Source organism: Notolepis coatsorum (assembly GCF_963971535.1).
Source record: "Notolepis coatsorum genome assembly, chromosome: 9".
Classification (NCBI taxonomy): domain Eukaryota; kingdom Metazoa; phylum Chordata; class Actinopteri; order Aulopiformes; family Paralepididae; genus Notolepis; species Notolepis coatsorum.
In genome coordinates, this window is record NC_140173.1 from 96,246,077 (window position 1) to 96,270,401 (window position 24,325).

General features: G+C 42.5%; 2 protein-coding genes across 2 annotated transcripts; both read right to left on the reverse strand.

The window, feature by feature from the left end:
- Positions 1-648: 648 nt before the first annotated feature.
- Positions 649-3,520, reverse strand: LOC311234903 (uncharacterized protein). Its single transcript, XM_084322179.1, has 2 exons — positions 3,193-3,520; positions 649-1,865 (listed from the first exon to the last, which is right to left on the reverse strand). Exons 1-2 carry the CDS (start codon positions 3,380-3,382, stop codon positions 1,060-1,062), a joined length of 996 nt encoding a protein of 331 aa, XP_084178305.1. The 5' UTR covers positions 3,383-3,520; the 3' UTR covers positions 649-1,059.
- A 1,297-nt stretch (positions 3,521-4,817) lies between these two features.
- LOC311234699 (uncharacterized protein) lies at positions 4,818-17,105 on the reverse strand. The gene is made up of 5 exons (XM_084321941.1): positions 16,766-17,105; positions 15,564-16,368; positions 13,706-13,908; positions 8,492-8,818; positions 4,818-6,087 (listed from the first exon to the last, which is right to left on the reverse strand). Exons 1-5 carry the CDS (start codon positions 16,959-16,961, stop codon positions 5,093-5,095), a joined length of 2,526 nt encoding a protein of 841 aa, XP_084178067.1. The 5' UTR covers positions 16,962-17,105; the 3' UTR covers positions 4,818-5,092.
- Positions 17,106-24,325: the final 7,220 nt, after the last annotated feature.

The window sequence follows — 24,325 nt, forward strand, 5'->3', positions numbered from 1 at the left end:
CAATACAGTACGGCGCAATACACACAATTGTTAAGGGGATGCAGACCAGAGAAAGACGTTTGTCTTGTTTACATCAGGGTCCCCCATTTTCAATTCATATCGACATTTATGACATACACAACATACATGACATTAACATGTCTGACGAGCACAGAGTTGCCAGTCGATAATTCTTGCTATTTAAAAATATTCCTCTTCTTCTCCCCCACTACTCCTCCAATGGGTGTTTGTGCGACCATGTCGACCTGAACAATGGGGGATTAATAAGAACGAGCCGCCTCGGAGAGAAGACGGCCGCTGCTGCTGGAGCTGGACAGAGTGAGCGGCGCACGGAGCCGGGGAGAAACCACCGCCTCGCCCCCGCTGGCTCCTCCGCTTCACAGCGCGAGAGTGGGCGATAAGGGGGCCGTGCTAGCGCGTCACGTGGGCTTAGTGGCCAATCAGAGGAACCCGGAAACCGAACGGCGTTGTATTTGGCAAAGACGCCACCAGGACACTCTTGAAAAATATTTGTAATCTCAATGAGGCTTTTTCTAGTAAATAAGAATACACATAAAAACTATATGCCACATTAGTACTGTCAGACCTTTTTATCTTAATTATTTCCTAATGTACACAAATAAGCTCATCCAATTGTTCATAAGTCTTTTATTACAACGGACTGTTATTGTGAGCATACAATTACCATGAGCCAAAACACAGGACAGAATCAAAGGGTCAAAGAAGCAGGTGACTCCTGAATCCATCAACCCAGGAAGTAACCAAGTGAAGATTTATAAAATAAAATAAAAATGGTTTTAAGTATACTATGTCCTATACACAAACAGAGCAACAATATGGTTTCTCCCAAGTGTGGGTCCACTTATGAACAGAGATATGCAATCTGGTTGACATTGTTGCAGAAAGGACACTGATACGGTCTCTCACGTGTTGATCCTTGAGTGCATGGTCAGATGTTCTCTACAGTCAAACACCTTGCCAGACACCTCTCTCTCTCTCTCTCATCCATCTTCATGTTAGTTTTTGGAGAGGAGGCTTTGATGAAACAACAGCCCCAAGCTACACAATGATATCTGGTGGTCTCCTTGCTGCATGGACCACCATATGCACCTTCAGGTTTGAAGATGTGTGAAACTTTTTGCCACAAACAATACAGCGAAAGGCCTTTTCCCCTTTACGCTGCCCCGCTGTTCCACACAGTTTGAGATGATAGCTATGGGCAACCATTTTGCCACATGTTTTGCAAAAGTACGGTTTCTCGCCCGTATGCGTTCTCATGTGAACATTAAGAGTTGAACTCTGCGAGAATCTTTTCCCACAGAAACCACAGATGTGAGGTTTTTCTCCCGTGTGAACTCGTAAGTGCACGGCCAAGTGGTCTCTGCGGGCAACCTCCTTCTCACATACAGGGCATTTAAAGGCCTTCTCTCCTCTGTGATTGTCATCCACATGTCTTACCAAAGCAGAGTCTTTGTCAAAATGTTTACCACAAAAACGACAATTCTTCTCTTCTTTGTTCACGTCCATAATGGTAATATCTACCTGAGCTTCATTGGATGATGGTGTCGAACCCAAGTCTTCGCTCCCATTCCAGTCATCTTGACCATCATCATTCACACTCACGGTTACAGCACTGTAGGATGGGAATAGCTGACAGTCAGTGGGTGGTTCTGACTGAGCGAGCCCGATTGACACACTATTTGAAGTACCAGCTGCCAAGTCTGGAATGATATAGAGATCTTCGTCCACCTCTTCTTTTTTTATCTGTGGCGGCACCTGGACCTCCTGATCCAGGATGATGTAGGTCTGTTCCAGATTAGAGCTCTGCTCCAGAGAAGGAAACACCTCAGAGATCTGTTGGGGTTCTGGAGGAGAGAGAGGACATTTGCTGACTTGAGTTGTACATTTCTTGTTTACCTATCAAATAATTAACAAAAAATAAAGGTAACATAATCCTACAATAGCCTGTCACCATGTTAAGTCCAAACCTTTTCCCCCCAGAAAATAGACAAGTTTTTAGTGCATACCTCACTCCCCAGGTCTATAGATCACAGTGGAACCTAACTCCCCAGGTCTATAGATCACAGTGGAACCTCACTCACAGGTCTATAGATCACAGTGGAACCTCACTCCACAGGTCTAGATCCCAGTGGAACCTCTCACAGGTTTATAGATCACAGTGGAACCTCACTCCCCAGGTCTATAGATCACAGTGGAACCTCACTCCCCAGGTCTATAGATGGTTTCACTGGAATTCTGTTGCTAGGTAACAATTTGGACCCAAATGTATTTCCTTTCAGCGCATTAGCAAACATTGCAACAGGAAATTAACATTTATAATTAGCCTGAACGATTTACCAATTGCCCGATATTGGCCTATCACAGACATATCGGTGTATATGTTGGCCAATATGAAAATTTTATATATATAGAGATATAATTGTAATTTAGAAATGGCGTCATCACAGTCTGTCCACTGTCCAGTAGAGCGTGCTCTGACTCTGTTTACATATAACTCAGTCACAATACTCAGTCATTGTTTACATATAACTCAGTCACAATACTCCGTCATTGTTTACTGAATACATGGTTTAAAGTTAGTAGAGAGGCCATCGGACATTTTGCCAATGACTTCACTCATGTCTTTTTTTTAAGCTATCTATTACCTAAATATAAAGATGAATTCATCATTAGTGGAGATTCAGCTATTTAGAAATAGAATAGAATAGATTACAGACTAGAACATGCAATGCTGCAAACTAGTTTGGTTCCAGATCAAATATAATTCAGTTAATGTCTCAACTTTTTTAAGGCGTGGGACCACATATACACACACACACACACATATAAGAATATCAGCCAATATATTTATATCGCTCTTATTTTAAATATCGTATTGAACCCAAAAATCCAGTATTGTTGGATCTCCAATTAGAATGTTTGTTCCCAATTACTAAAATATTTGCACTACATCCCTACCTAATTTATGCATTTGAAAACGTTTTTTTGTACTTTAATTTGTATACTGTATATTTTGTATAGAGTTTGGCTTATTCTTTTAACCTTTTTACTGTATGAAGCACAATCTCAGGATACAGAACCAAAGATTTCACTGAAATGTACATGTACCTTCTTTGTGACAAATAAAACAAAACTTGAACTTGAAACAGTCAATATGTACAACACACCAACCTTCCCTGTGTAGCTTTACTTCAGGCAGCAACGAGTTCAGCTGCTGGTGGAGTTGGATGATCTCCCTCTTGGAACGAATTACTTCGTCCTGATATTCCATGATGGTTGTTTCCACCAGACCGAAGATTTCATTGGCAGCCGCTGCCAGTCGCTCGTTGACGAGAACTCTCAGCAGCTGCGTTCCAGACATGTTGGAGCAGCGACTGGTCCGTAAAGCAGCAAATGTAGACGAGTATTGATATCAATTCAAAGAGATGGAGCCACGGTTAGGTCAAAACAAGAGACTGTTCAACAAAAACAGGAACGAGTTACCAGACCAGCCTCTGGGTCGTTTTGGGTAGAAATGAAATTAAACAATAGATCTATTGCTTCCGGGTTTCTATCTGAAATTCACAGGCAGTGTGACGAAACATCGCCACCTGCTGATTGGATTGTTTTCTTCATTCAAATGGTATTAGAGAAATATTTATTTTATCAAAATAAATAAGGATAAATAAATTATAACACATGTTGAAACACAAGAGGATGAAAAACAACTGTACATTACTAAAACCATCAAACTAAAAACAACATTTTATCCAAGCCAGAAGCCCCAGAAGTGACAATTTTTTTTTATTTTTTTGCATGTTGTGGTGGATTAACACTTTTTGTCTGGTAAACTAATTTACATAAATTAAGCTAATGTCATTGTATGAACTACACTACTAGCAAGTATTTCATACAATTTAATCTATATCTACGTATTTAATGTAAAATTTTGAGAAAAAGCATCATACATCCCTTACAAAAAGTATCGTGGTATCCTAAAAAGTATCACAGTATTTCCTAGGTAGTGTTGCACCCACAAATCACACTGGGCTCAGGATGGACATATTTTAAAGGAATATTTTGGACATTAAGTTGTATGAAATATTTGCTAGTAGTGTAGTTGATCCATTAGCTTACTCACTGGTTACTCATCATGGTTGGAGTTCTGGCCTGGTTTTGAGCGAAGCGGAAAGCTTCAGACAGGTAGCAGACAAGTAGTAGACAGGTAGCAAACAGGTTAAAGAGCTAATCAACACCATTGCCCGTGCCTTAAGTTTTACTTGATCAGAAATGCATGAAATTAAATGTGATATACTGTATATATATATATATACTTGATTATTTGTGACTGAGATTATTTATATTTCAATGATCTGTACATTTGTCTTTAATTTGTATTGTTCTGTTGTCTACAATCCTGTTAAATGTGCTGCTGTCCGTTTTCACCAGGAATTGTAATAAAAAAAATGTATTTTTTTTAATCTCAATGAGGCTTTTTCTAGTTCAATTCAAATAAATACAAATACACATAAAACCCTATATGCCACATTAATACTGTATCAGCCCAGTAGTGACCATAAATTATGGAAATACCACATAACTATCGGTATCATGGTTTAAATTGGATTATAGCATGATGGTACCATGATGATACGTACAATTGAAAATCCCATATTTTTCCATGCATAAATGTCTGGATTTGATGATTTTGGTCAGAGTACAATATGATGTAGGCTGATCTTTTCCCATCATTTCCCAGACCTTTTTCATCTGAATTATTTCCTAATAATTACAAATAAGCTCAAATCCAATTGTTCACAAGTCTTTTATTACAACAACGGACTGCTATTGTGAGCATACAATTACCATGAGCCAAAACACAGGACAGAATCAAAAGGGTCAAAGAAGCAGGTGACTCCTGAATCCATCAAGCGAGCAAGTAAAACCAAATGCAACTACAGGTGGAGAAAGGTTAAGAAAAAAAAAGAAATCTTTAAAGCACATGTAAATTATATATGTACTGTACTTCTTCCTAAGCCATAGCACACAGAAAAGGTTTACTTCCATTGTCTTCTGACATCAAATGCAGTTCTCAGTCTTTCGTGTGTTTTTTTATCCTCTGTTTCATCTGTGTTTTGTTATTGTGAGTCTTCATGTGGTTTTTAACGGTGGTCTGATGAGCAAAGTGCTTGTAACAAACAGGGCAGTGGAACGGCTTACTGCCTGTGTGGACTCTGATATGCACCTGTAAATGTGTATTTGTGTAAAATGCTTTGCCACAGTACTGACAATGAAAGGACCGGTCGCCCGTGTGATATTTCATACAGTTTTTCAGGGCACTACTCGTATAGAAACGTTTACCACAAACAGAGCAACAATATGGTTTCTCCCCGGTGTGGGTCCGCTTGTGAACACAGAGATATGCACTCTGGGTGAATGACTTGTTGCAGAAAGGACACTGATAGGGTCTCTCGCCCGTGTGGATCCTCGAGTGCATGGTCAGATGTTCTCGGCGGCCGAACACCTTGCCGCACACGTGGCATTTGAACGGCTTCTCGCCAGGGTGGATCTCATCCACGTGCCTCACCAGATCAATGTCTCTGCCGAAGCAATTACAACAGATGTGACAAAACCTCATATCCGTGTGAGTTTGCAGGTGATCGGTCAAACTTTCTCTAGACTCGAACCCTTTCCCACACACGACACAGTGACAGTCTGTGGTCCCTTCGTGTGATCCAAAATGACTCGTGGATATGGACTCTCCTCCGTAACCGGGCGTGGTGTGACTTTGACCGGACGGCGTCGGACCCGGCTCGGCCTTTCCACTCTGCCCCCAGCCGGCGTCTCGGTCGGTGTTGGCGTCAGAGCGGGCAGACGAGATGGGGCGACATTCTGTGGTCGGATCCGACGGCTTAAGCTCAACGTTCCTACTAACGGAGGGACCGCCCTCCTCCAGCCCATGAAATATACCCAGCTCCTCCGCCTCCTCTTTAACCTGCGGTAATAAGGGCGCTTGGACCTCCCGCTCCTCCAAGATGGGACTCCAGTCATGCTTAGGGGAGAACATCTCCACAGTCTGCTGGTGGACTGGAGGAGAGAGAGGACATTGGTTGACTGATCTTAACACAGATAAAAGCGGTATAGCAGTAACCACCTGGACATGTTAGTAACCGTTTGAAAACGCCACCTCAAAAGCTGTCATTACGTGGGACTCTAACGGTTACACTCCCAACAAAAGCATATGTTCCATAATCCATGAAGGGTTTTCCTTAATAAAAAATTTAAAAATCTTGAAAATGCCTCTTTTTTCATGAACGGACAGTGATTTCACGTCACAAATGGAATTCAAGGCAACTTTCTGAACTGTTTTGACATTGACACTTAAGTTGTTTGTGATATGCCTATGGAGATTTAAGGCTTCCTTTATGCCTATGGAGATTTAAGGCTTCCTTTATGACTATGGAGATTTAAGGCTTCCTTTATGCCTATGGAGATTTATGGCTTCCGTTATGCCTATGGAGATTTAAGGCTTCCTTTATGCCTATGGATATTTAAGGCTTCCTTTATGCCCATGGAGATTTAAGGCTTCCTTTATGCCCATGGTGATTTAAGGCATCCTTTATGCCGATGGAGATTTAAGGCTTCCTTTATGCCTATGGAGATGTAAGGCTTCCTTTTATTAATTGTACATCACTAGAGTTGTTTTGGGAGTGTTGTTGGATTACTATGGCCCAAACCTGTTTAGGGGTAGTAAAGGGAAAAGGGGTTGACCCATATCTCTACAATCGGATCGTAGGTTGAGATCCTCAGGCAGCGCCCTTTTGGATATTCCTAGTCCAGCCTAAACACTAAAGATGCCCTGCTGGACAAACTCTTGACATGCTACATCATTCAGTATCATCTTTAATGTAACTTCCCAAAAAACATTACACTCTTTTATAATATTCAGACTTATGTACCCTTATTCTTGCTCCTAATTGATACTTTCCTATTTTTGTATTCTTATTTTACTCTGTTGGAAGTATGATTTTAATTTCTTCTGTGATTTTATTGCTCTTTATGATTGTATGTATTTTCTTATTTGTAAAAGCACTTTGTAATAATCGTTTTGAAAAGTACTGTATGAATGGTTTATATTAGAGCAGCAAATGCTCCAACTCACCTAAGATTACATCCAAGTAACAATCTTCACCAGTGTGTCCATTATTGTCTAGTCATCTCACCTTTTAAATTGTTTTAAAAGTTACATTATTTTTAGTTTATATTTGTGTGACACAAAAAAAAGTGACTTTCTTGATGAACAAATATTTTTGAACCCCAGAATCCAATATCTGAACCTAATGGGCAATACCAGTGTTTGAACATGAGAGCCAAGTCATTCTTGAGGCCACACATTTTTCATAATGTTGTACCATTACTGAAAGATTCTTTGCCAATTCACCAATGCCATAGGCTACCAGTGTATCTGGAAATGTGTCTTAAACACCACATTGATCCAAGAAGGTCACCACACTGACCCATGAAGGTCACCACACTGGACTAGAATGCCCTCATGCGTCACTTGTTTTCTCAAAAGTTTCGCCATTGTGATGTAATACAGTATCCGAGGATGAATTCCATTGTGATGTAATACAGTATCTGAGGATGAATTCCATTGTGAGTAATACAGTATCTGAGGATGAATTCCATTGTGATGTAATTAATACAGTATCCGAGGATGAATTCCATTGTGACGTAATACAGTATCCGAGGATGAAAATAAATGCAGCTCTGATGTTAGCATTGGCCAAATGTGGTCACTTTCATGCATCCATGTGGTAGTGTTCATCCACCGGAAGCCTATGGCAGAGGTGAATCATCAAAGGAATAACCATATACGTTTTCCAGTGATGGTAAGATTATGAAAAACAATGTATGATCTTTTATTTCCTTTTAATGGAAGTCTTGAATACACCTAAACCAGTCTCTGTTTAGACAGGAGGCTTCTGGAAACAACACTCTCAAACGATGGAATATGGTTTCCTCGCTGCGTGGATCGTCATATGCACCTTCAGGTTTAAAGCTGTTTGAAACCTTTTGCCGCAAACCGTACAGCGAAAGGTCTTTTCACCTCTAGGCTCTGCCATACCACAGGTTTTGAGATGATAGCTATGGGCAACCATTTTGCCACATGTTTTGCAAAAGTAAGGTTTCTCACCTGTATGCGTTCTCATGTGAACATTAAGATTTGAACTCTGTGCAAATTTTTTCCCACAGAATCGACAAGTGTGAGGTTTTTCACCCGTGTGAATTCGTAAGTGCACGGCCAAGTGGTCTCTACGGGCAAATTCCTTCTCACATTCAGGGCATTTAAAGGCCTTCTCTCCCATGTGCCGTTCGTACATGTGTCTCATCAGATCAGAGTCTTTGTTGAAATATTTACCACAAAAACGACAATTCTTTGATTCTTTAAGAGCAAGTTCTTGGTCCATAATGGAAATATCTACCGGACCTTCATTGGATGATGGTGTCGAACCCATGTCTTCGCTCCCATTCCAGTCATCTTGACCGTCATCTTGACCGTCATCATTCACACTCACGGTTACAGCACTGTAGGATGGGAATAGCTGACAGTCAGTGGGTGGTTCTGACAGAGCGAGCCCGATTGACACACTATTTGAAGTACCAGCCGCCAAGTCTGGAATGATATAGAGATCTTCGTCCACCTCTTCTTTTTTTATCTGTGGCGGCACGTGGACCTCCTGATCCAGGATGGAGGTCTGTTCCAGATTAGAGCTCTGCTGCAGAGAAGGAAACACCTCAGAGAGCTGTTGGGGTTCTGGAGGAGAGAGAGGAAATTTGCTGACTTGAGTTGTAAACTTGCTGTTTACCTATCGAATAATTAACAAAAATAAATAAAGGGTAACGTAGCCTACAATAATTTTACATCGTATGCCATATGATATTCTTGGTGCATCTTGCTATTTAAAATTAGTATGATTGTTGTTTTATATAGTATTGTTGTTCAAGATGGACTTGAATCTTCTACCCAGATGAGATGGGCGAGCCTTACCCGTCCATCTGGATCCCTATTGGCCAATTCACTGATTGATGGATCCTATATAAAAGGGTTTCATACATCATATCCTGTAAACTGATGAAGCGCTTCCTGGGAGACGTTGTTTGTTTAACCCTTTCACTACCACACTACAGAAGGTCCCTTTCTGTATTGTCGCAGTGAGACTTTGGGTCAACCCTTTGGTAGTGTGGTAGTGAAAGGGTTAAATAGTAATAAAGTACAGGGTAGCAATTAGGGCTGTCTTAAATACTTCGAAGCTTCGTTCGATGGGCATGGGATTCGAATATGAAAATAAAAATTTGATTATGTAAAATTCTTTTAAATCAACTCTGCCTGTCTTTGTTAATTACAACAATCAATGCTGTTTGTTATTTAAGATGAGGTCGGACTCGGCACTGACAGATTTGTGTTCATTGTGCTGCTTTTATAAAGCCTCAAATGACGGCTTACAATATTTCATAGAAGTAAAGTGTTTAGTTTGTCTAAGATTTAAAAAGGTTTAAACTTTACAGCACTGACAAAGTTGAACAAAGTGCTGTACAAGTCCCACAACATAAAAAAAAAAATAATAATAATAAAAAAATATTTTTTTTGAAGCTTCGAATTAAAATCGAATCTCGGCCCCGAAGCTTCGAATGCCAAAAAAATATCGAAGGTCAGCCCTAGTAGCAATATACTGTGTGTAGACATTACCTTTCTTTACATAGCCTACGATAGCCTAGTACTTATGTATGACAAAGCTTCAGTGGAGATGTTTTCAAACGGTTAGCTTGCCAGCAGTGCAAGTTAAGTCGACTGACTTTATAACTAAAGCCTTAAAAAAGGAACATGCCAATATTATTGGAAATGCGCTTACCTTCTTCTCCAGAGTCAGACAAGAAGATAGATACCAATGTCTGTGCGTTCAGTAGAAAGCAATGTGGCTGCAAGCTAGCCTAATTTAGCACAAATTAAAGGAAGTGGATACAGTGGAGTAGGGCTGGGCGATATGGCCTAAATATGATATCACGATATTTTCTGACCTTTCGGCGATACACGATACGCATCACAATGTTTTTCTTTTTTTCCCCAAAATTCATTATGAGGCTTACCAAGACAGTATTTGAGTTTGCAAGCTAACATTAAAGACAAAATAAAATACCCATGCATTTAGCATTTTTATATTATATATTAGATTTAGATTATTGGATTATTAGATTATATATTGCATATATTTTAGCAATGAGATATTATATGATTTAGATATGAAATATGATGAATTGAAAATGGGGGACCCTGATGTAAACAAGACGAAAGTCTTTCTCTGGTCTGCATCCTCCAGTCCGCTGTTGACTGTTGTTGTATTGAGCTGTACTGTATTGTACCCATGCTGCAATCTGTTAATAACGTTCTCATTCATTCAGACGGCAAACAGAATCATTTTGATTGACAGTCGCGTCTGCCAATTACGTCACATCGCTTGCACCCGCCCTGCTGTTCTTAGCACCAATCGGCAAGCGCGTATTCATTTTTTACTTCCGCCATTGGAGAGCTCAATGACAATAACAATGGCAGCGGTAGCTCGCCGCGGCCGACGTTTAGCTTTTAGCTCCGCAGAAGGACAAAACGACTGGAGGCATAATGATTTTACTGCAACGGATGTTATAATAAAAGCCTTTCCATACATCTGTCTGATTGAAAACTTTATTAACAGACCGCAGAATGGGCACAACTGAGTCAGCACGGGCTGAGATATGAACGACTAATGCTTGCTATATATAGGTCGACCTCGGTCGTTGCTATGTAAATACGCTGATGTTATTGAAAGTGTAACTATATAACGTTAATGCCACAAAACTAATGCCTTTGTTATCATAAGTAGTAACTTTTGATGCAGTAGTGTGTGTGTGGGGCGGCGCTGTTCAAAAGTGTCAACGTGTGGACCAGATTGACGCGACACAAGCCTCTTGGGCAAAACATCACGATATCCACGATACGTTTAAAAAGTGTATCGTTAATGAACTGTACCCGATATTTATATAATATCGTCATATCGCCCAGCCCTACAGTGGAGTTTTAAGCTAGGCTAGTGGTCCATATCCACTTCCATTGTGCTGAGCTAGGCTAGCTTGCAACTGAACACACACACAGGGAAACTATAAAAGCATGAATGCACATTGGTGCCAAGTGTGGAAACATTCAGTTCGGCCAACATTGAGTTGAATGGGATCAGGGGTGATGGCCAAGGTTGCAGTGACTGTTCTACCCCCACATTTGGTTATGAGCACCATTGAGGCCATGAATCAGCTTCATACCGTCTTCTGTCGACCTACAACGTCTAAACCATGCCTGTTTTAGTTAATTGCTGGGTTAAGTACTTCTATTCTATTCTATTCACCTCCTCCATCACAGTATGGTACGCTGCAGCCATGGCCAAAGGCAGGCTGCAGCGTGTCATCCACTCTGCTGAGAAGGTGATCGGCTGCAATCTGCCATCCCTCCAGGACCTGTACGCCTTCAGAACCCTGAAGTGTGCAGGTAAGATTGTGGCCACAGGGGAGCTCCCGTAGCTCACCGCATATCTCTGCGCTATTTCTGCGTCGGGGAAAACCGTGCTCGTCACGGATCTGGGGTACACGAGTTCGATTCCCGGACCCGCCGTATTTTCTCAGAGTGTCTTCCCCTGCTCTACATCCCATTTCAACCTGTTTCTGTCGGTCATGCTTGACCAGAAAAGCGATAAACGCAAAAAAATAAAGTAAAAAAAAAAAAAATTGTGGCCACAACCTGTTTGAGTCACTCCCCTCTGGCAGGAGGCTGCGGTCCATCAGGGCCAAAACCTCACGAGTCACGCCACAAGAACAGTTTCTTCCCCGACGCAGTGAGCCTCATCAACAAGGCTCGGGACCCTCACTGACCCCCCCCCCCCACTGTGTTACATTAACACACCCTACTGGACTATATACTTGTATTGTTACTTCATTCTAACTAGTGTATAATTGTATAATTGACCACATCTGCCCAGTTGCACAGCCCTGGCCTACTGCTATTTTATTTTTTACTTATAATTGTACTATATCTATCTATTGAGCTATATTTAATTGAGTTTATATCCCACATAATTTTATTCAACCTCTTATACAGTCGTACAGCCCTGGCCTATATTTTATTTCATAAATATATTATTCTATTGTGCTTAACTTAGCTCATATTTCATTTTATTTTTACTCAACCACTTTATTGTATTATCTGTCTGTCCGCTAATGTCGCACCAGTAACGTCCAAAGCAAATTCCTTGTATGTGAAAAGTATACTTGGCAATAAAGACCTTTCTGATTCCAATATGCTTACTACATGTATCTATTGCTATGTCCGCCCACCACAAACACGCAAACTGTCTAACGCCTGTCCCCGTCTCCCTGTGAGTGGATGTCCTGACCGTGGTGATGGCCAAGATGATGCGATCCTCTCTACGTCCGTCGCCCCCATAATTCAAATGGTCCTGAACAGAATACATACTCATGTGCAAATTGAATATGATTCTTGACATTTAGCCTCTAAATGTCAAGAATCATATTCAATTTGCACATGAGTATGTATTCTGTTCAGGACCATTTCCCTATGCTTTGTCTTTTGTTGTTCTTAGTCCTATTCTATTTAAATCTTTCAAAAATGTTCTTGTGTACCCCAGTTAGTATTGCATGTATATGTGTTTTATTACACGTATGTATCTACATACCAACTATTTCGCCCGTTTTATTCTTGATCATCCATAGCAACACTACTATCACCGACATCTAAGAAGGGAGATCCCCCCGTGAACGGCCCTTCTAAGGTTTCTCTCCTCCACATTGCCTGTGGTGCTTTTTTCCTATTGCTAGGTTTTTCCTTACCTTCGCTGGGGTATGTCTGGGAGTGTTGCATTTATTTATTTTACATTTATTTTGGATTTCATGGTGGGTTTTTTGTTCTTGATTTATTGTGATGTTTCTTCTTGACTTGTTTAAAGAAGACTTGTCCAGCCATGGGGACATTAACTTGTGATTGCGGGCTCTACACATCTGATCAGCCATCTTGTTTATGACACATGACATGTCATTTAAACAGGTTATTACCTCAGATGTCAGAATAATCTGCAATGTATTGCCTTAACAAGCTAACGTTTGATATATTGGCATACATACCCTCATATTGCACCTTGTTGCCCATATGCGCATGTCCTCCAGAGTTCATTATAATTGTTTACACTGCCTTTTTATTCTATATAAATGTTTACTTCTCCACTGTACTATAATTCTATGACCTGTACATCCCCTCCCCCATGCTGCTATGATGCCTGAATTTACCCAAGGGGATCAATAGAGGAATATCTTAGCTTATTGGTTGAATTTTAATAGACTTCAATCGAATAGAACGCTGGTATTCTGACATGATGACCCTTCCTTCTTTCATAGTTGTCTTGGTATTGACGTGATGACCCTTCCTTCTTTCATATTTTACTTGGTATTGACGTGAGACCATTCCTCCTTTTATAGCTTCCTTGAGCACAGAGATGATACCTATCTTATTGTCCGACTCTGGAGACTGTAAACACATTTCCCATAATGTGGGTGGGTTCCTTTAACACGGTTTGGGTGGATGAATAACGCGTTATAAAGCGACACAGACCTTCCCGGTGTGGCCGCACGTCAGGGTGGAAGGCGTTCAGCTGCTGGTGGAGTTGGATGATCTCCCTCTTGGAACGAACTACTTCGTCCTGATATTCCATGATGGTTGTTTCCACCAGACCGAAGATTTCATTGGCAGCCGCTGCCAGTCGCTCGTTGACGAGAACTCTCAACAACTGCGTTCCAGACATGTTGGAGCAGCGACTGGTCCGTGAAGCAGGAAATGTAGACGATTGTTGATATCAATTCAAAGAGATAAGAGCCACGGTTAGGTAAAAACAAGAGACTGTTCAACAAAAACAGGAACGAGTTACGCTTACGACGAGCCTTCCGTCGCTTCAGAAAAGATAGAAAACAATAGTATCTATTGCTTCCGGGTTATGTGTGAAAGGCGCAGGCAAGTGTGAAGAAAACACCGCCACCTGCTGGGTTGGATTATTTCTTTAGTGTTTTTATTAAAAACGGTATTAGAAAATTCTTTATTTTATTTACAAAAAGTAAGACCATGATACATAGATAAATAAATTGTAACAGGGGAGAGGGTGGAACACAACTCTGTACATTTACTAAAACCATAAAAAATATTTTTGAGAGGATTTCTTTTTCAATCTTGTTGTTACATTACTTCCCAAATCTGCTTGCTTGTTCCAAGTGTTTCAAGTCATGACATCAACCAATGATCCCCCAACATGCTATCAATGCAGCTCTGCAGCCTACTGATGAGACAGCATGTTTACAGCATAAGCAGATGCAGATCTTAGATGCCCCTTTGAACAGAGATTTTTTTTACTAAGAATTGCCAAACTATAGACCACTGCACTTCCGCGTTACATTGAGCTCATGGGAGAGAGAGCGGGTGGAGGAAATTATTGCAGATTTATAAACCTAGATCTCTGGACAATCCAGAGAGACTCAGTGGGCAATCTGCGCATGTGGAGTTGAGGAGTAGGTGCGAAAAAGGGACTATAGTTCGGCAGAGAAAGTGCAGATCGATTTGGGATTGGTCTCTCTGTGTTCGGGAGACTCAGCCTTGGATCATGTCTCCAGCACCCCCACAGCCGTAGCTACAACCACTTAGTCAAGGCTCTCATCCACATTCATACATTTTCTCCCCCGACTCTCTCAGATGATTTCAGAATACCAGAAGTGTTGCAGTGGTCTATATGGCTATGTTCACACTGCAAGCCTTAGTGCTCAATTCTGATTTATTGCTCAGATAAAAAAAATTGTTAGGCTGTTCACACTAAATGTGGCTAATATCAGATGAGCATGCACAAATTAACAATAATGATGATGGGGACATAAACATTAGGGATGCACCGATCCGATATATTGATATTGGCCCGATATGACTAAAATAGCTAGATCGAGTATCAAGTTGCTGGTGCACGATTATTCATTATTTTAATAATAAATAACAATTCAGTACATTTATATCTATGTGTTAATTTGTTACATTTTGTTTCACTAAGTTAGGAAAGTAATGTTTTAAGTCAAGCCTGATGTTGGCTTGCATAAAGTGAGGCATACAGTTTATTAATTGAACAATGGGTATCGGATCGCTATTCGGTATCGGCCAATACCCAAAGCCCAGGTATCGGTATCGGGACTGAAAAAGTCGGATCGGTGCATCCCTAGTAAACATGGAGGACATTGAAGTCACAGTTTATGGTTTAATTTATAAGTTGACTGCAGTGGAGGCCAGCTAATTAAAACAAATCAGACCTGTATCCGATTTAGGACCACATATGCCAAATCAGAATGGAAAAGATCAGATTCCATGTGATTTGTGCTGTTCACACTGTTGTGAAAATAGATCGGAGTCACATATGAGCGAGATTTGGGCCACTTTTGCCTACAGTGTGAGTGTCGCCTCTGAAACCGGAGTACGAGGCCAGTCTCTCAGCAGGGGGCTGATCATGCTACTTCTGTGATTCTTCATACAGTGATTGACGGCGGTGCTGCTGCTGAACCTTCTGCCGCACACCGTGCAGCAATACGGCTTCTCTCCCGTGTGGATCCTCTTGTGAACGCCGAGGTACGCGCTCTGAGCAAACGCCTTGCCGCAGTAGGAGCACCGGTACGGCTTCTCGCCGGTGTGAGTCCTCACGTGCACCACCAGGTAGTCTCGGCGGAGGAACACCTTGCCACAGATGTGGCATTTAAACGGCTTCTCGCCCCGGTGCCGCTCATGCATGTGTCTGATGAGATCGACGTCTCGGCTGAAACAAGCGCAACAGACGTGGCAAAACTTGACTTCCGCATGAGTTTGTAGATGGTCGATCAAGACATCCCTGGACTCGAAGGAGTTTCCACAGACGCCACAGATGTCCACCGTGTCCTCTCCCGATGGCGATCCGTCACAGAGAGTGTCGTGATTCTGATGGGTCGGTATCAAATCCAGCTGAGGTCCGATACCCGACTCCCATTCTTCGTCATAGTCCCTCTTGAGGTCGGGGGAGAGGGGCTGAGCCTCTAGAGGGAGTTCTAACTGATCGTAACCTTCCAAGTCGTGAGACGTGCGGGCCTCCAGCCTCGGGACGCTGAGTTCCATCGCTTCCTGTTTGACTTGCGGTAACAAGGGCTCATGGTCATCTGGTTCCTCCAGGAGTGGATTCCACTCATGCCGAGTGGGGAAATGTTCCTCTAAGATCTGGCGTGGTTCTAAAGGAGAGATGATATTTGCTATTATTGTTACAGTGAACAAAAATAGAAACTCAACATGTAAACATTTCTACAATTGTACTGAGAAATAATTCCTACAATGGAAATCTGTCCGAAATATCATATTCATTTGGCACCAATCTTTCATTTTCATGACAGGGGATATGTGGGACTGCCCTGCCCCTGGCCAAGGATGTCCTACAACCATTCTACCATGTCCTGACCACGGCAGCACACCAAGACCTTATAAGACATTAAGATATCAGCCAGAATACCTCTGGACACCACACCCAGTAGCCATGACATCCCATGCTAGTGGTAGGACACTCCAGAGTAGGTATAACCGAAATAACAACATGTAGTGTCATTGGTGCAACACACAGCCCAAGCCACAGACCTGTTCTGTGTATTCTCGTTTCGGGTTGAGGTTTCAATACATTGAGCTGCTGGCGTAGCTGGGTGATCTCCCTCTTAGAACGGACAACTTCCTCCTGGTATTCCGTTATGGTTTTTTCTACAAGCCCAAAGATTTCCTCTGCAGCCGCCGCCAGCCGCTCACTGACAAACACTCTCAGGAGCTGTGTTTCAGACATTTTGGAGCATCAACCGACCATCAACTTTCAGGCAGACACACGGTAACTATAATATAAAACAGCCTAGTTAAAAGTCGTTATAGCCTCTTTGATGCCCGGCCCCCAACGAGATCATTTGACCTAAATCTAAATCAGAAATGGACTCTTTTGATATGGCGCCGCTAATCGATGCAAACGGGAGCTGTAGTGTTTACTTCCGGCCCAAGTTCCTACAAAAGGAACTGAACGTTTGTAGTCCGGAAGTGCTAGAACAGCGCATGCGCAGTGTCTATACTTTCCGTAGCCGCATTTCTGGCAAGACGCTCTCTGATTGGCCGACGCCTCTTTCTACACTGGTTAAGCTTAGGCACTCGTTCGAAGTTGGTTAAGGTTAGAGTTTGTCTGACCTAGAGGCTAGCGTGACGGCAAGTGGCCGCTATGAAAACCAGAGACAAAAAATGCTCTGAGTTTCGTAAAAGTCAGTCAAAGCTTACTAAAAGCACGGCACGAGCAGTGAACTCCAAGCCCACGTGACTGAACTCAAACTAGAAAGAAACAGACTAAGGCAGAGGTTAGACTAGTGTATTCCTGGCGTTTTTTTATACGTTTTTGACGACGTATCATGTCCTATCTACACAGAAACGCGTATTTTGGCGTTTTTTTGTGGATACGGCTGAAACGCAAAATTGTGTTTGCGTTTGGAGATACGCAAAAAAACGAGTCGACAAACAGCGTGTAGTCAGCACGCTAGCCGTTGTTGCGAAAACGCCCATGCGCAGTAGATACCATCTGCGTGCCCTTCCGGTGACAGCAGAGTGTGTGTGTGTGTGGGACAGAGCTCCGTGTCCCAAATAGCTTCAGCTACCATGTGTTGTCAAGTTATTGTTATAAGGACCCCAGTCCAAGCTACAACAGTCTGCATTCCCTTAACAATTGTTTGTATTGAGCCGTATTGTATTGTACCCATATGCAATATGTTAAATAAAGTTTACATCCATTCATTCTGCTAGCATTACCGATGGCATGAGCAGCTGGCTAACGTGAGCTATCAGGATTCAGACCCTGTTAGCTCAGAGTTCCTCTTTCAACTTAAGAAGCATTAAACAAAATGGCCCAGTCATCTATTCACCTTTGTTTAATACACACAGCGTTGTCTCTAATGTTATCTAACTACTGATAGCTCGCGATATCATCAGTTTTGATGCTGGCTAAGTAGCGTGAGCTAACGGTAGCTTCTAGCCACAATACTCCATTGACATTAGCATGCAGCTAACAATGCTACAATGCATCCGATCGTTTTTTAGCCTAAACTATCCGCTCTTGGTGGTCACTTGTGTTGATGTTAGTTTTGTTTCATCAACAAATGACAGGCAGAACACACAGTGAATGTATCCGTTTTGTTTATTGCACTTTTATTAGGCTTTGCTGAAAAAAGAATTGCTGCATTGAGCAAGATGGTGGCGCGGCATAGGCGCCTGCCTTATTTACATTTTCTTTGCTGGAGCTTCCAGGAAGTGTATTGGCACATTCGTTCTGATTGGTTGAAATTGCCTTCATGTTTGCCACCTACTGCCACCTACTGCTTTGGCAGTGTACTACATCAGTGTGCTCTGGTGACAAAACGAAAAAAAAACGAAAGTGTGACTCGAGGCGCATGACGTCGCGGCGATACGCGGCGATGCGTATAAGAAAACAATACGAAGATGATACGAAAGGTGTAACCTCAGCCTAAGAAACGACGTAAACTCCATGATCAAAACTGCAAAAAATTATTTCATCAATGACAAAACTGAGGAAAACAAAAACAAACCACGTAAACTTTGGAAATTACTCAATAATCAACTAGGATGCAGTACAAAACTTAAAACCAGATTCTCAAACATAAACATAAAAACGGACAACACGCTCATCACAGACAAGCTGGATGTAGCCAATTACTTAAACATTTTCTTCACAAACATAGCCACAAGTAGCATACTACAAAAACCTAGGGGTCCACAAAGACGACTTCAAACTTGAAATGGTAACAACCGATGAGGTACTCAAAAAATTGAGCGCCCTCCAACCTAACAAGGCCACTGGCCATGACAACATCCCCTCCAAATTCCTCAGAGACGCAGCAGCCGCCATCACCCCAGTCATCACACACATAATAAACCTCTCTATAAAACAGGGGCACGTCCCCAAGGACTTCAAAATTGCGAGAGTGACCCCTCTACACAAAAAGGGCAGCAAATTAGACCCAGGCAACTACCGCCCTGTTTCTATTCTTACCTCCATCTCGAAAGTCATGGAGAAAATAGTCTACGAACAGGTCGAAAAGTACCTGGCGGAAAAAAACCTAATCTACGAATTCCAATCTGGCTTCAGAACGTCCCACTCCACTGACACATGCCTCCTCTATTTGAACGACCACATCAAACAAGAGGTGGACGCTGGCAAATACTGCGGCATGGTCATGCTGGACCTACAAAAGGCCTTCGACACTGTCAATCACTCCATTCTAATGGACAAGCTAAAAGCAATTGGTTTTGATAGCCTATCAGTGAGCTGGATGCAATCCTACCTGGAGGGGAGAGAACAGATGGTAGAGGTAAACGGTACTCTATCCCCCCCCCTCACAGTGAGCTGTGGTGTTCCACAAGGAAGCATACTAGGACCGCTACTCTTCCTAATTTATGCAAATGACATGTCGTCAGCCTGTGACTGCAACTTGTTCCTGTTTGCGGACGACTCAGCCCTGCTGGTCTCTGACAAGAACAAATTGCAGGTTGAAAAAACCCTCAGCACGGAACTAGGCAAAATCTGCATATGGCTCGCTGATAACAAACTATCATTACACATGGGCAAAACAGAGTCCATTCTCTTCGGTTCAAATAACAAACTCAGCAAGACCGACGGCTTCTCAGTTACAGTGGGTGACAATATTGTCACAAGGAAAGACGAAATTACCTACCTGGGTTCCATCCTAGAGGCAAATCTTTCCTGTGACAAAATGGCATCCAATGTAATAAAAAAAGTCAACCAACGAACTAGATTCTTGTACCGGATCTCCTCTCTGGTAAACAAGAATACCCTGAGGACTCTGGCAGGAGCACTCATTCAAGGGTACTATGACTATGCGTGCACCTCATGGTACCAAAGCACCTCAAAGGCGCTTAAAACAAAATTACAAACATCACAAAACAAACTGGTCAGACTACTACTTGACCTGAACCCCAGAACCCACCTCACCCCTGCCCACTTTGCCAACCTAGGATGGCTTAGAGTAGACGACAGAGTACAGCAACTTGCAATGGGCCTGGTCTACAAGATACACTATACGACCGGGGTGCCCATGTACATGTCAAAATACTTCCCAAAGGTCAGTGAATACCACAACCACTACACCAGAGGAAGCTCAACAAATCATGTTAAACCCAGATTCGGCTCAAACAAGGGACTAAACACGTTTCGCAATTATGCCACAACAATGTGGAACGCCCTACCCAAAGCTGTAAAGGAATGTGAATCCCTGCCCACATTCAAAACCGCCCTTAAAGAGCACCTACGGGAGGCTGCAATTCGAAACTGGCCACCGTAAATGCCCAAAACCCCCACCACCTCCTAATAGACAGTCTCCTCCCCACCGCATGTATATTTTCCCTCCCCGCCGTATGTATATTCCCCTCCCACCCACCCACCCCCTCCTAATGTACAGTCCCCTCCCCATCATATGTATATACTCTGTCAGGATCTAGGGGTAACAGTACTGTATATTTGAATACCGCCTATGTCACAAATGTATCAGTACTAAATACCTATATGTCCCTATGCCATAAATGTCATGTATGTTATGTATGTCATAAATGTCTATATGAATTGAAAATGGGGGACCCTGATGGAAACAAGACAAACGTCTTTCTCAGGTCTGCATCCCCTTAACAATTGTATGTATTGAGCCGTACTGTATTGTACCCATTCTGCAATCTGTTAAATAAAGTTTTCATTCATTCATTCATTCATTCATTCATTCATTCATTCATTCATTCATTCACAACACTGGTAAACAAACTACCCTCCCACTCAGGGCTTTATGGGGTAGAACACATAGTAGCTTACTACAAAAACCTAGGGGTCCACAAGGACGACTTCAAGCTGGAAATGGTAACAACAGATGAGGTACTCAATAAACTGAGCGCCCTCCAACCTAACAAGGCCACTGGCCATGACAACATCCCCTCCAAATTCCTCAGAGACTCAGCAGCCGCTATCACCCCAATCATCACACACATAATAAACCTCTCCATAAAACAGGGACACGTCCCCAAGGACTTCAAAATTGCGAGGGTGACCCTGACCCCTCTGCACAAAAAGGGCAGCAAATTAGACCCAGGCAACTACCGCCCTGTTTCTATTCTCACCTCCATCTCGAAAGTCATGGAAAAAATAGTCTACGAACAGGTCGAAAAGTACCTAGCGGAAAAAAAATCTAATCTACGAATTCCAATCTGGCTTCAGAACATCCCACTCCACTGACACATGCCTTCTCTATTTGAATGACCACATCAAACAAGAGGTGGACGCGGGCAAATACTGCGGCATGGTCATGCTGGACCTACAAAAGGCCTTTGACACAGTCAATCACTCCATTCTGATTGACAAGCTAAAAGCAATTGGTTTTGATAGTCTATCAGTGAGCTGGATGCAATCCTACCTTGAGGGGAGGGAACAGATGGTGGAGGTAAACGGTACCCTATCCCCCCCCCCCTCACAGTGAGCTGTGGTGTTCCACAAGGAAGCATACTAGGACCGCTACTGTTCCTAATTTATGCAAATGACATGTCGTCAGCTTGTGACTGCAACTTGTTCCTGTTTGCGGACGACTCAGCCCTGCTGGTCTCTGACAAGAACAAGTTACAGGTTGAAAAAACCCTCAGCTCGGAACTAGGCAGAATCTGCATATGGCTCGCTGATAACAAACTATCATTACACATGGGCAAAACAGAGTCCATTCTCTTCGGTTCAAATAACAAACTCAGCAAGACCGACGGCTTCTCAGTTACAGTTACTTACTTACTTACTTAGGCCTTTAAATTCCCAAAGGAACATAGGCCATCGACGACCCAGTTACAGTGGGTGACAATATTGTCACAAGGAAAGATGAAATTACCTACCTGGGTTCCATCCTAGAGGCTAATCTCTCCTGTGACAAAATGGCATCCAATGTAATAAAAAAAGTCAACCAACGAACTCGATTCTTGTACCGGATCTCCTCTCCGGTAAACAAGAATACCCTGAAGACTCTGGCAGGAGCACTCATTCAGGGGTACTACGACTATGCTTGCACCTCATGGTACCAAAGCACCTCAAAGGCGCTAAAAACAAAATTACAAACATGTCAAAACAAACTGGTCAGACTACTGCTTGACCTTACTCCTAGAACCCACCTCACCCCTGCCCACTTTGACAACCTAGGATGGCTTAGAGTAGACGACAGAGTACAGCAACTTGCAATGGGCCTGGTCTACAAGATACACTACACAACCAAGGTACCCAATGTACATGTCAAAATACTTCCCAAAGGTCAGTGAATACCACGATCACAACACCAGAGGGAGCTCCACAAATCATGTTAAACCCAGATTCGGCTCAAATAAGGGACTAAACACGTTTCGCAATTATGCCACATCAATGTGGAACGCCCTACCCAAAGCTGTAAAGGAATGTGGATCACTACCCACTTTCAAAACCTCTCTCAAGGGACACCTACGGGAGACTGCAATTCAAAACTGGCCCCTGTAAATATCCTAACCCAACCCCCTCCAATGTACAGTCATTTACCTAGTATGGTTTTGTCAATAGTCCAATGTACAATTTTGCTTGTTTGTACAGTGTCTCCCCCCCCCCTCAATTGTACAGTTTTGCTTGTTTATACAGTGTTTCTCCCCCCCCCCCCAACCACCTCCAATGTAAATTACCCAGTATGGTTGTCAATATCCCAATGTACCCAACCCCCCCCCCATAGGCGGAGTTTGAACTTGACGCCAGGGGGTGCGACTGCTTGGCCAACTATACCCGCGCGCACGCGCAGCGGGCGCGCGTGATTTTTTTTTGACCTTTATTTTATTATTTTAGCGTTTTTACAATGCCCTAACCCCTAATTTTTTATTTTATTTAGGTAGTACAGCAGCACACACACACACACTCACACAGACAGCACTACGGGGGATCATTTTTAACTGACTTAGGCTCTAATTATTATTATTCATAGAGACTCGAGCAATAATAATTATTACAGCCTCCATTTTTCGTGGACGAAAAATATACCAGGCTATAGATATCAATTTTCCCGAAATAACGCTACCTGCCTCGACAAAATTCGTGCATTGGTTATCCAGATACATTAATTATCATCTCAGAATAAGTGGCTTTGTATCGCGCTGCTGCTGCTGCTGGCCGCGCGTTGCCGTTAACCCTTTCACTGCCACACTACAGAAGGTTCGCCTTATAATGTGACATGATTACTACTATAAAATGAATGTATTGTAAAACAAAACATAATAGAATTCAGATTTGTTTCTCACAATTATTATAATTTTATTAAAATAAAAATAATCTTGATAAAAAAAAAAAAAAAAAAAAAGGCAATTTCACCCCCGGCCACCAGGGGGTGCAATGCACCCCCTGCACCCCCATAAACTCCGCCCATGCCCCCCCCACCCAACCTCCTCCAATGTACAGTTTCTACGTCAAATGTATATACTCCCTTTTCTTGACTCCTTCTGTATCACAAACAGTACTGTATTTGCAAATCTGGTATGTCATAAATGTATAGATGTAGCAGTACTGACTATCTGTATGTCAAGTATGTCATATATGTCCTGATGAATTGAAAATGGGGGACCCTGATGTAAATAAGACGAAAGTCTTTCTCTGGTCTGCATCCCCTTAACAATTGTGTGTATTGAGCTGTACTGTATTGTACCCATTCTGCAATCTGTTAATAAAGTTTTCAATCAATTCAATCAATCAATCAAAGTTCTTTCGACGGTTAAGCTTAGGCACTCTTTCGAAGTTGGTTAAGGTTAGAGTTTGTCTTAGAGCATGGCGATAGAACGCCAGGTAGTTTGCAGGCTGTTCGACGCGGAAATGGGCAAAGACACAGCTCGTCACGCGATTGGGCAACAGTAGCCAATCAGAGAGCGTCTGCCAGAAATACGGCTACGGAAAGTATAGACGCGTGCATGCCCGGTACGCGTCTATATTAAAGGCAGCCCAAGAGTGCTTCCGCATTCGCCTGATTGGCCGCCCTACGCCGGTAACGCAATGCGCATTTTCTTTTTTGCCACTCACTAATCGTGGAAATGGAATACATATTTATCCAAACGAGGACCAGATTCACT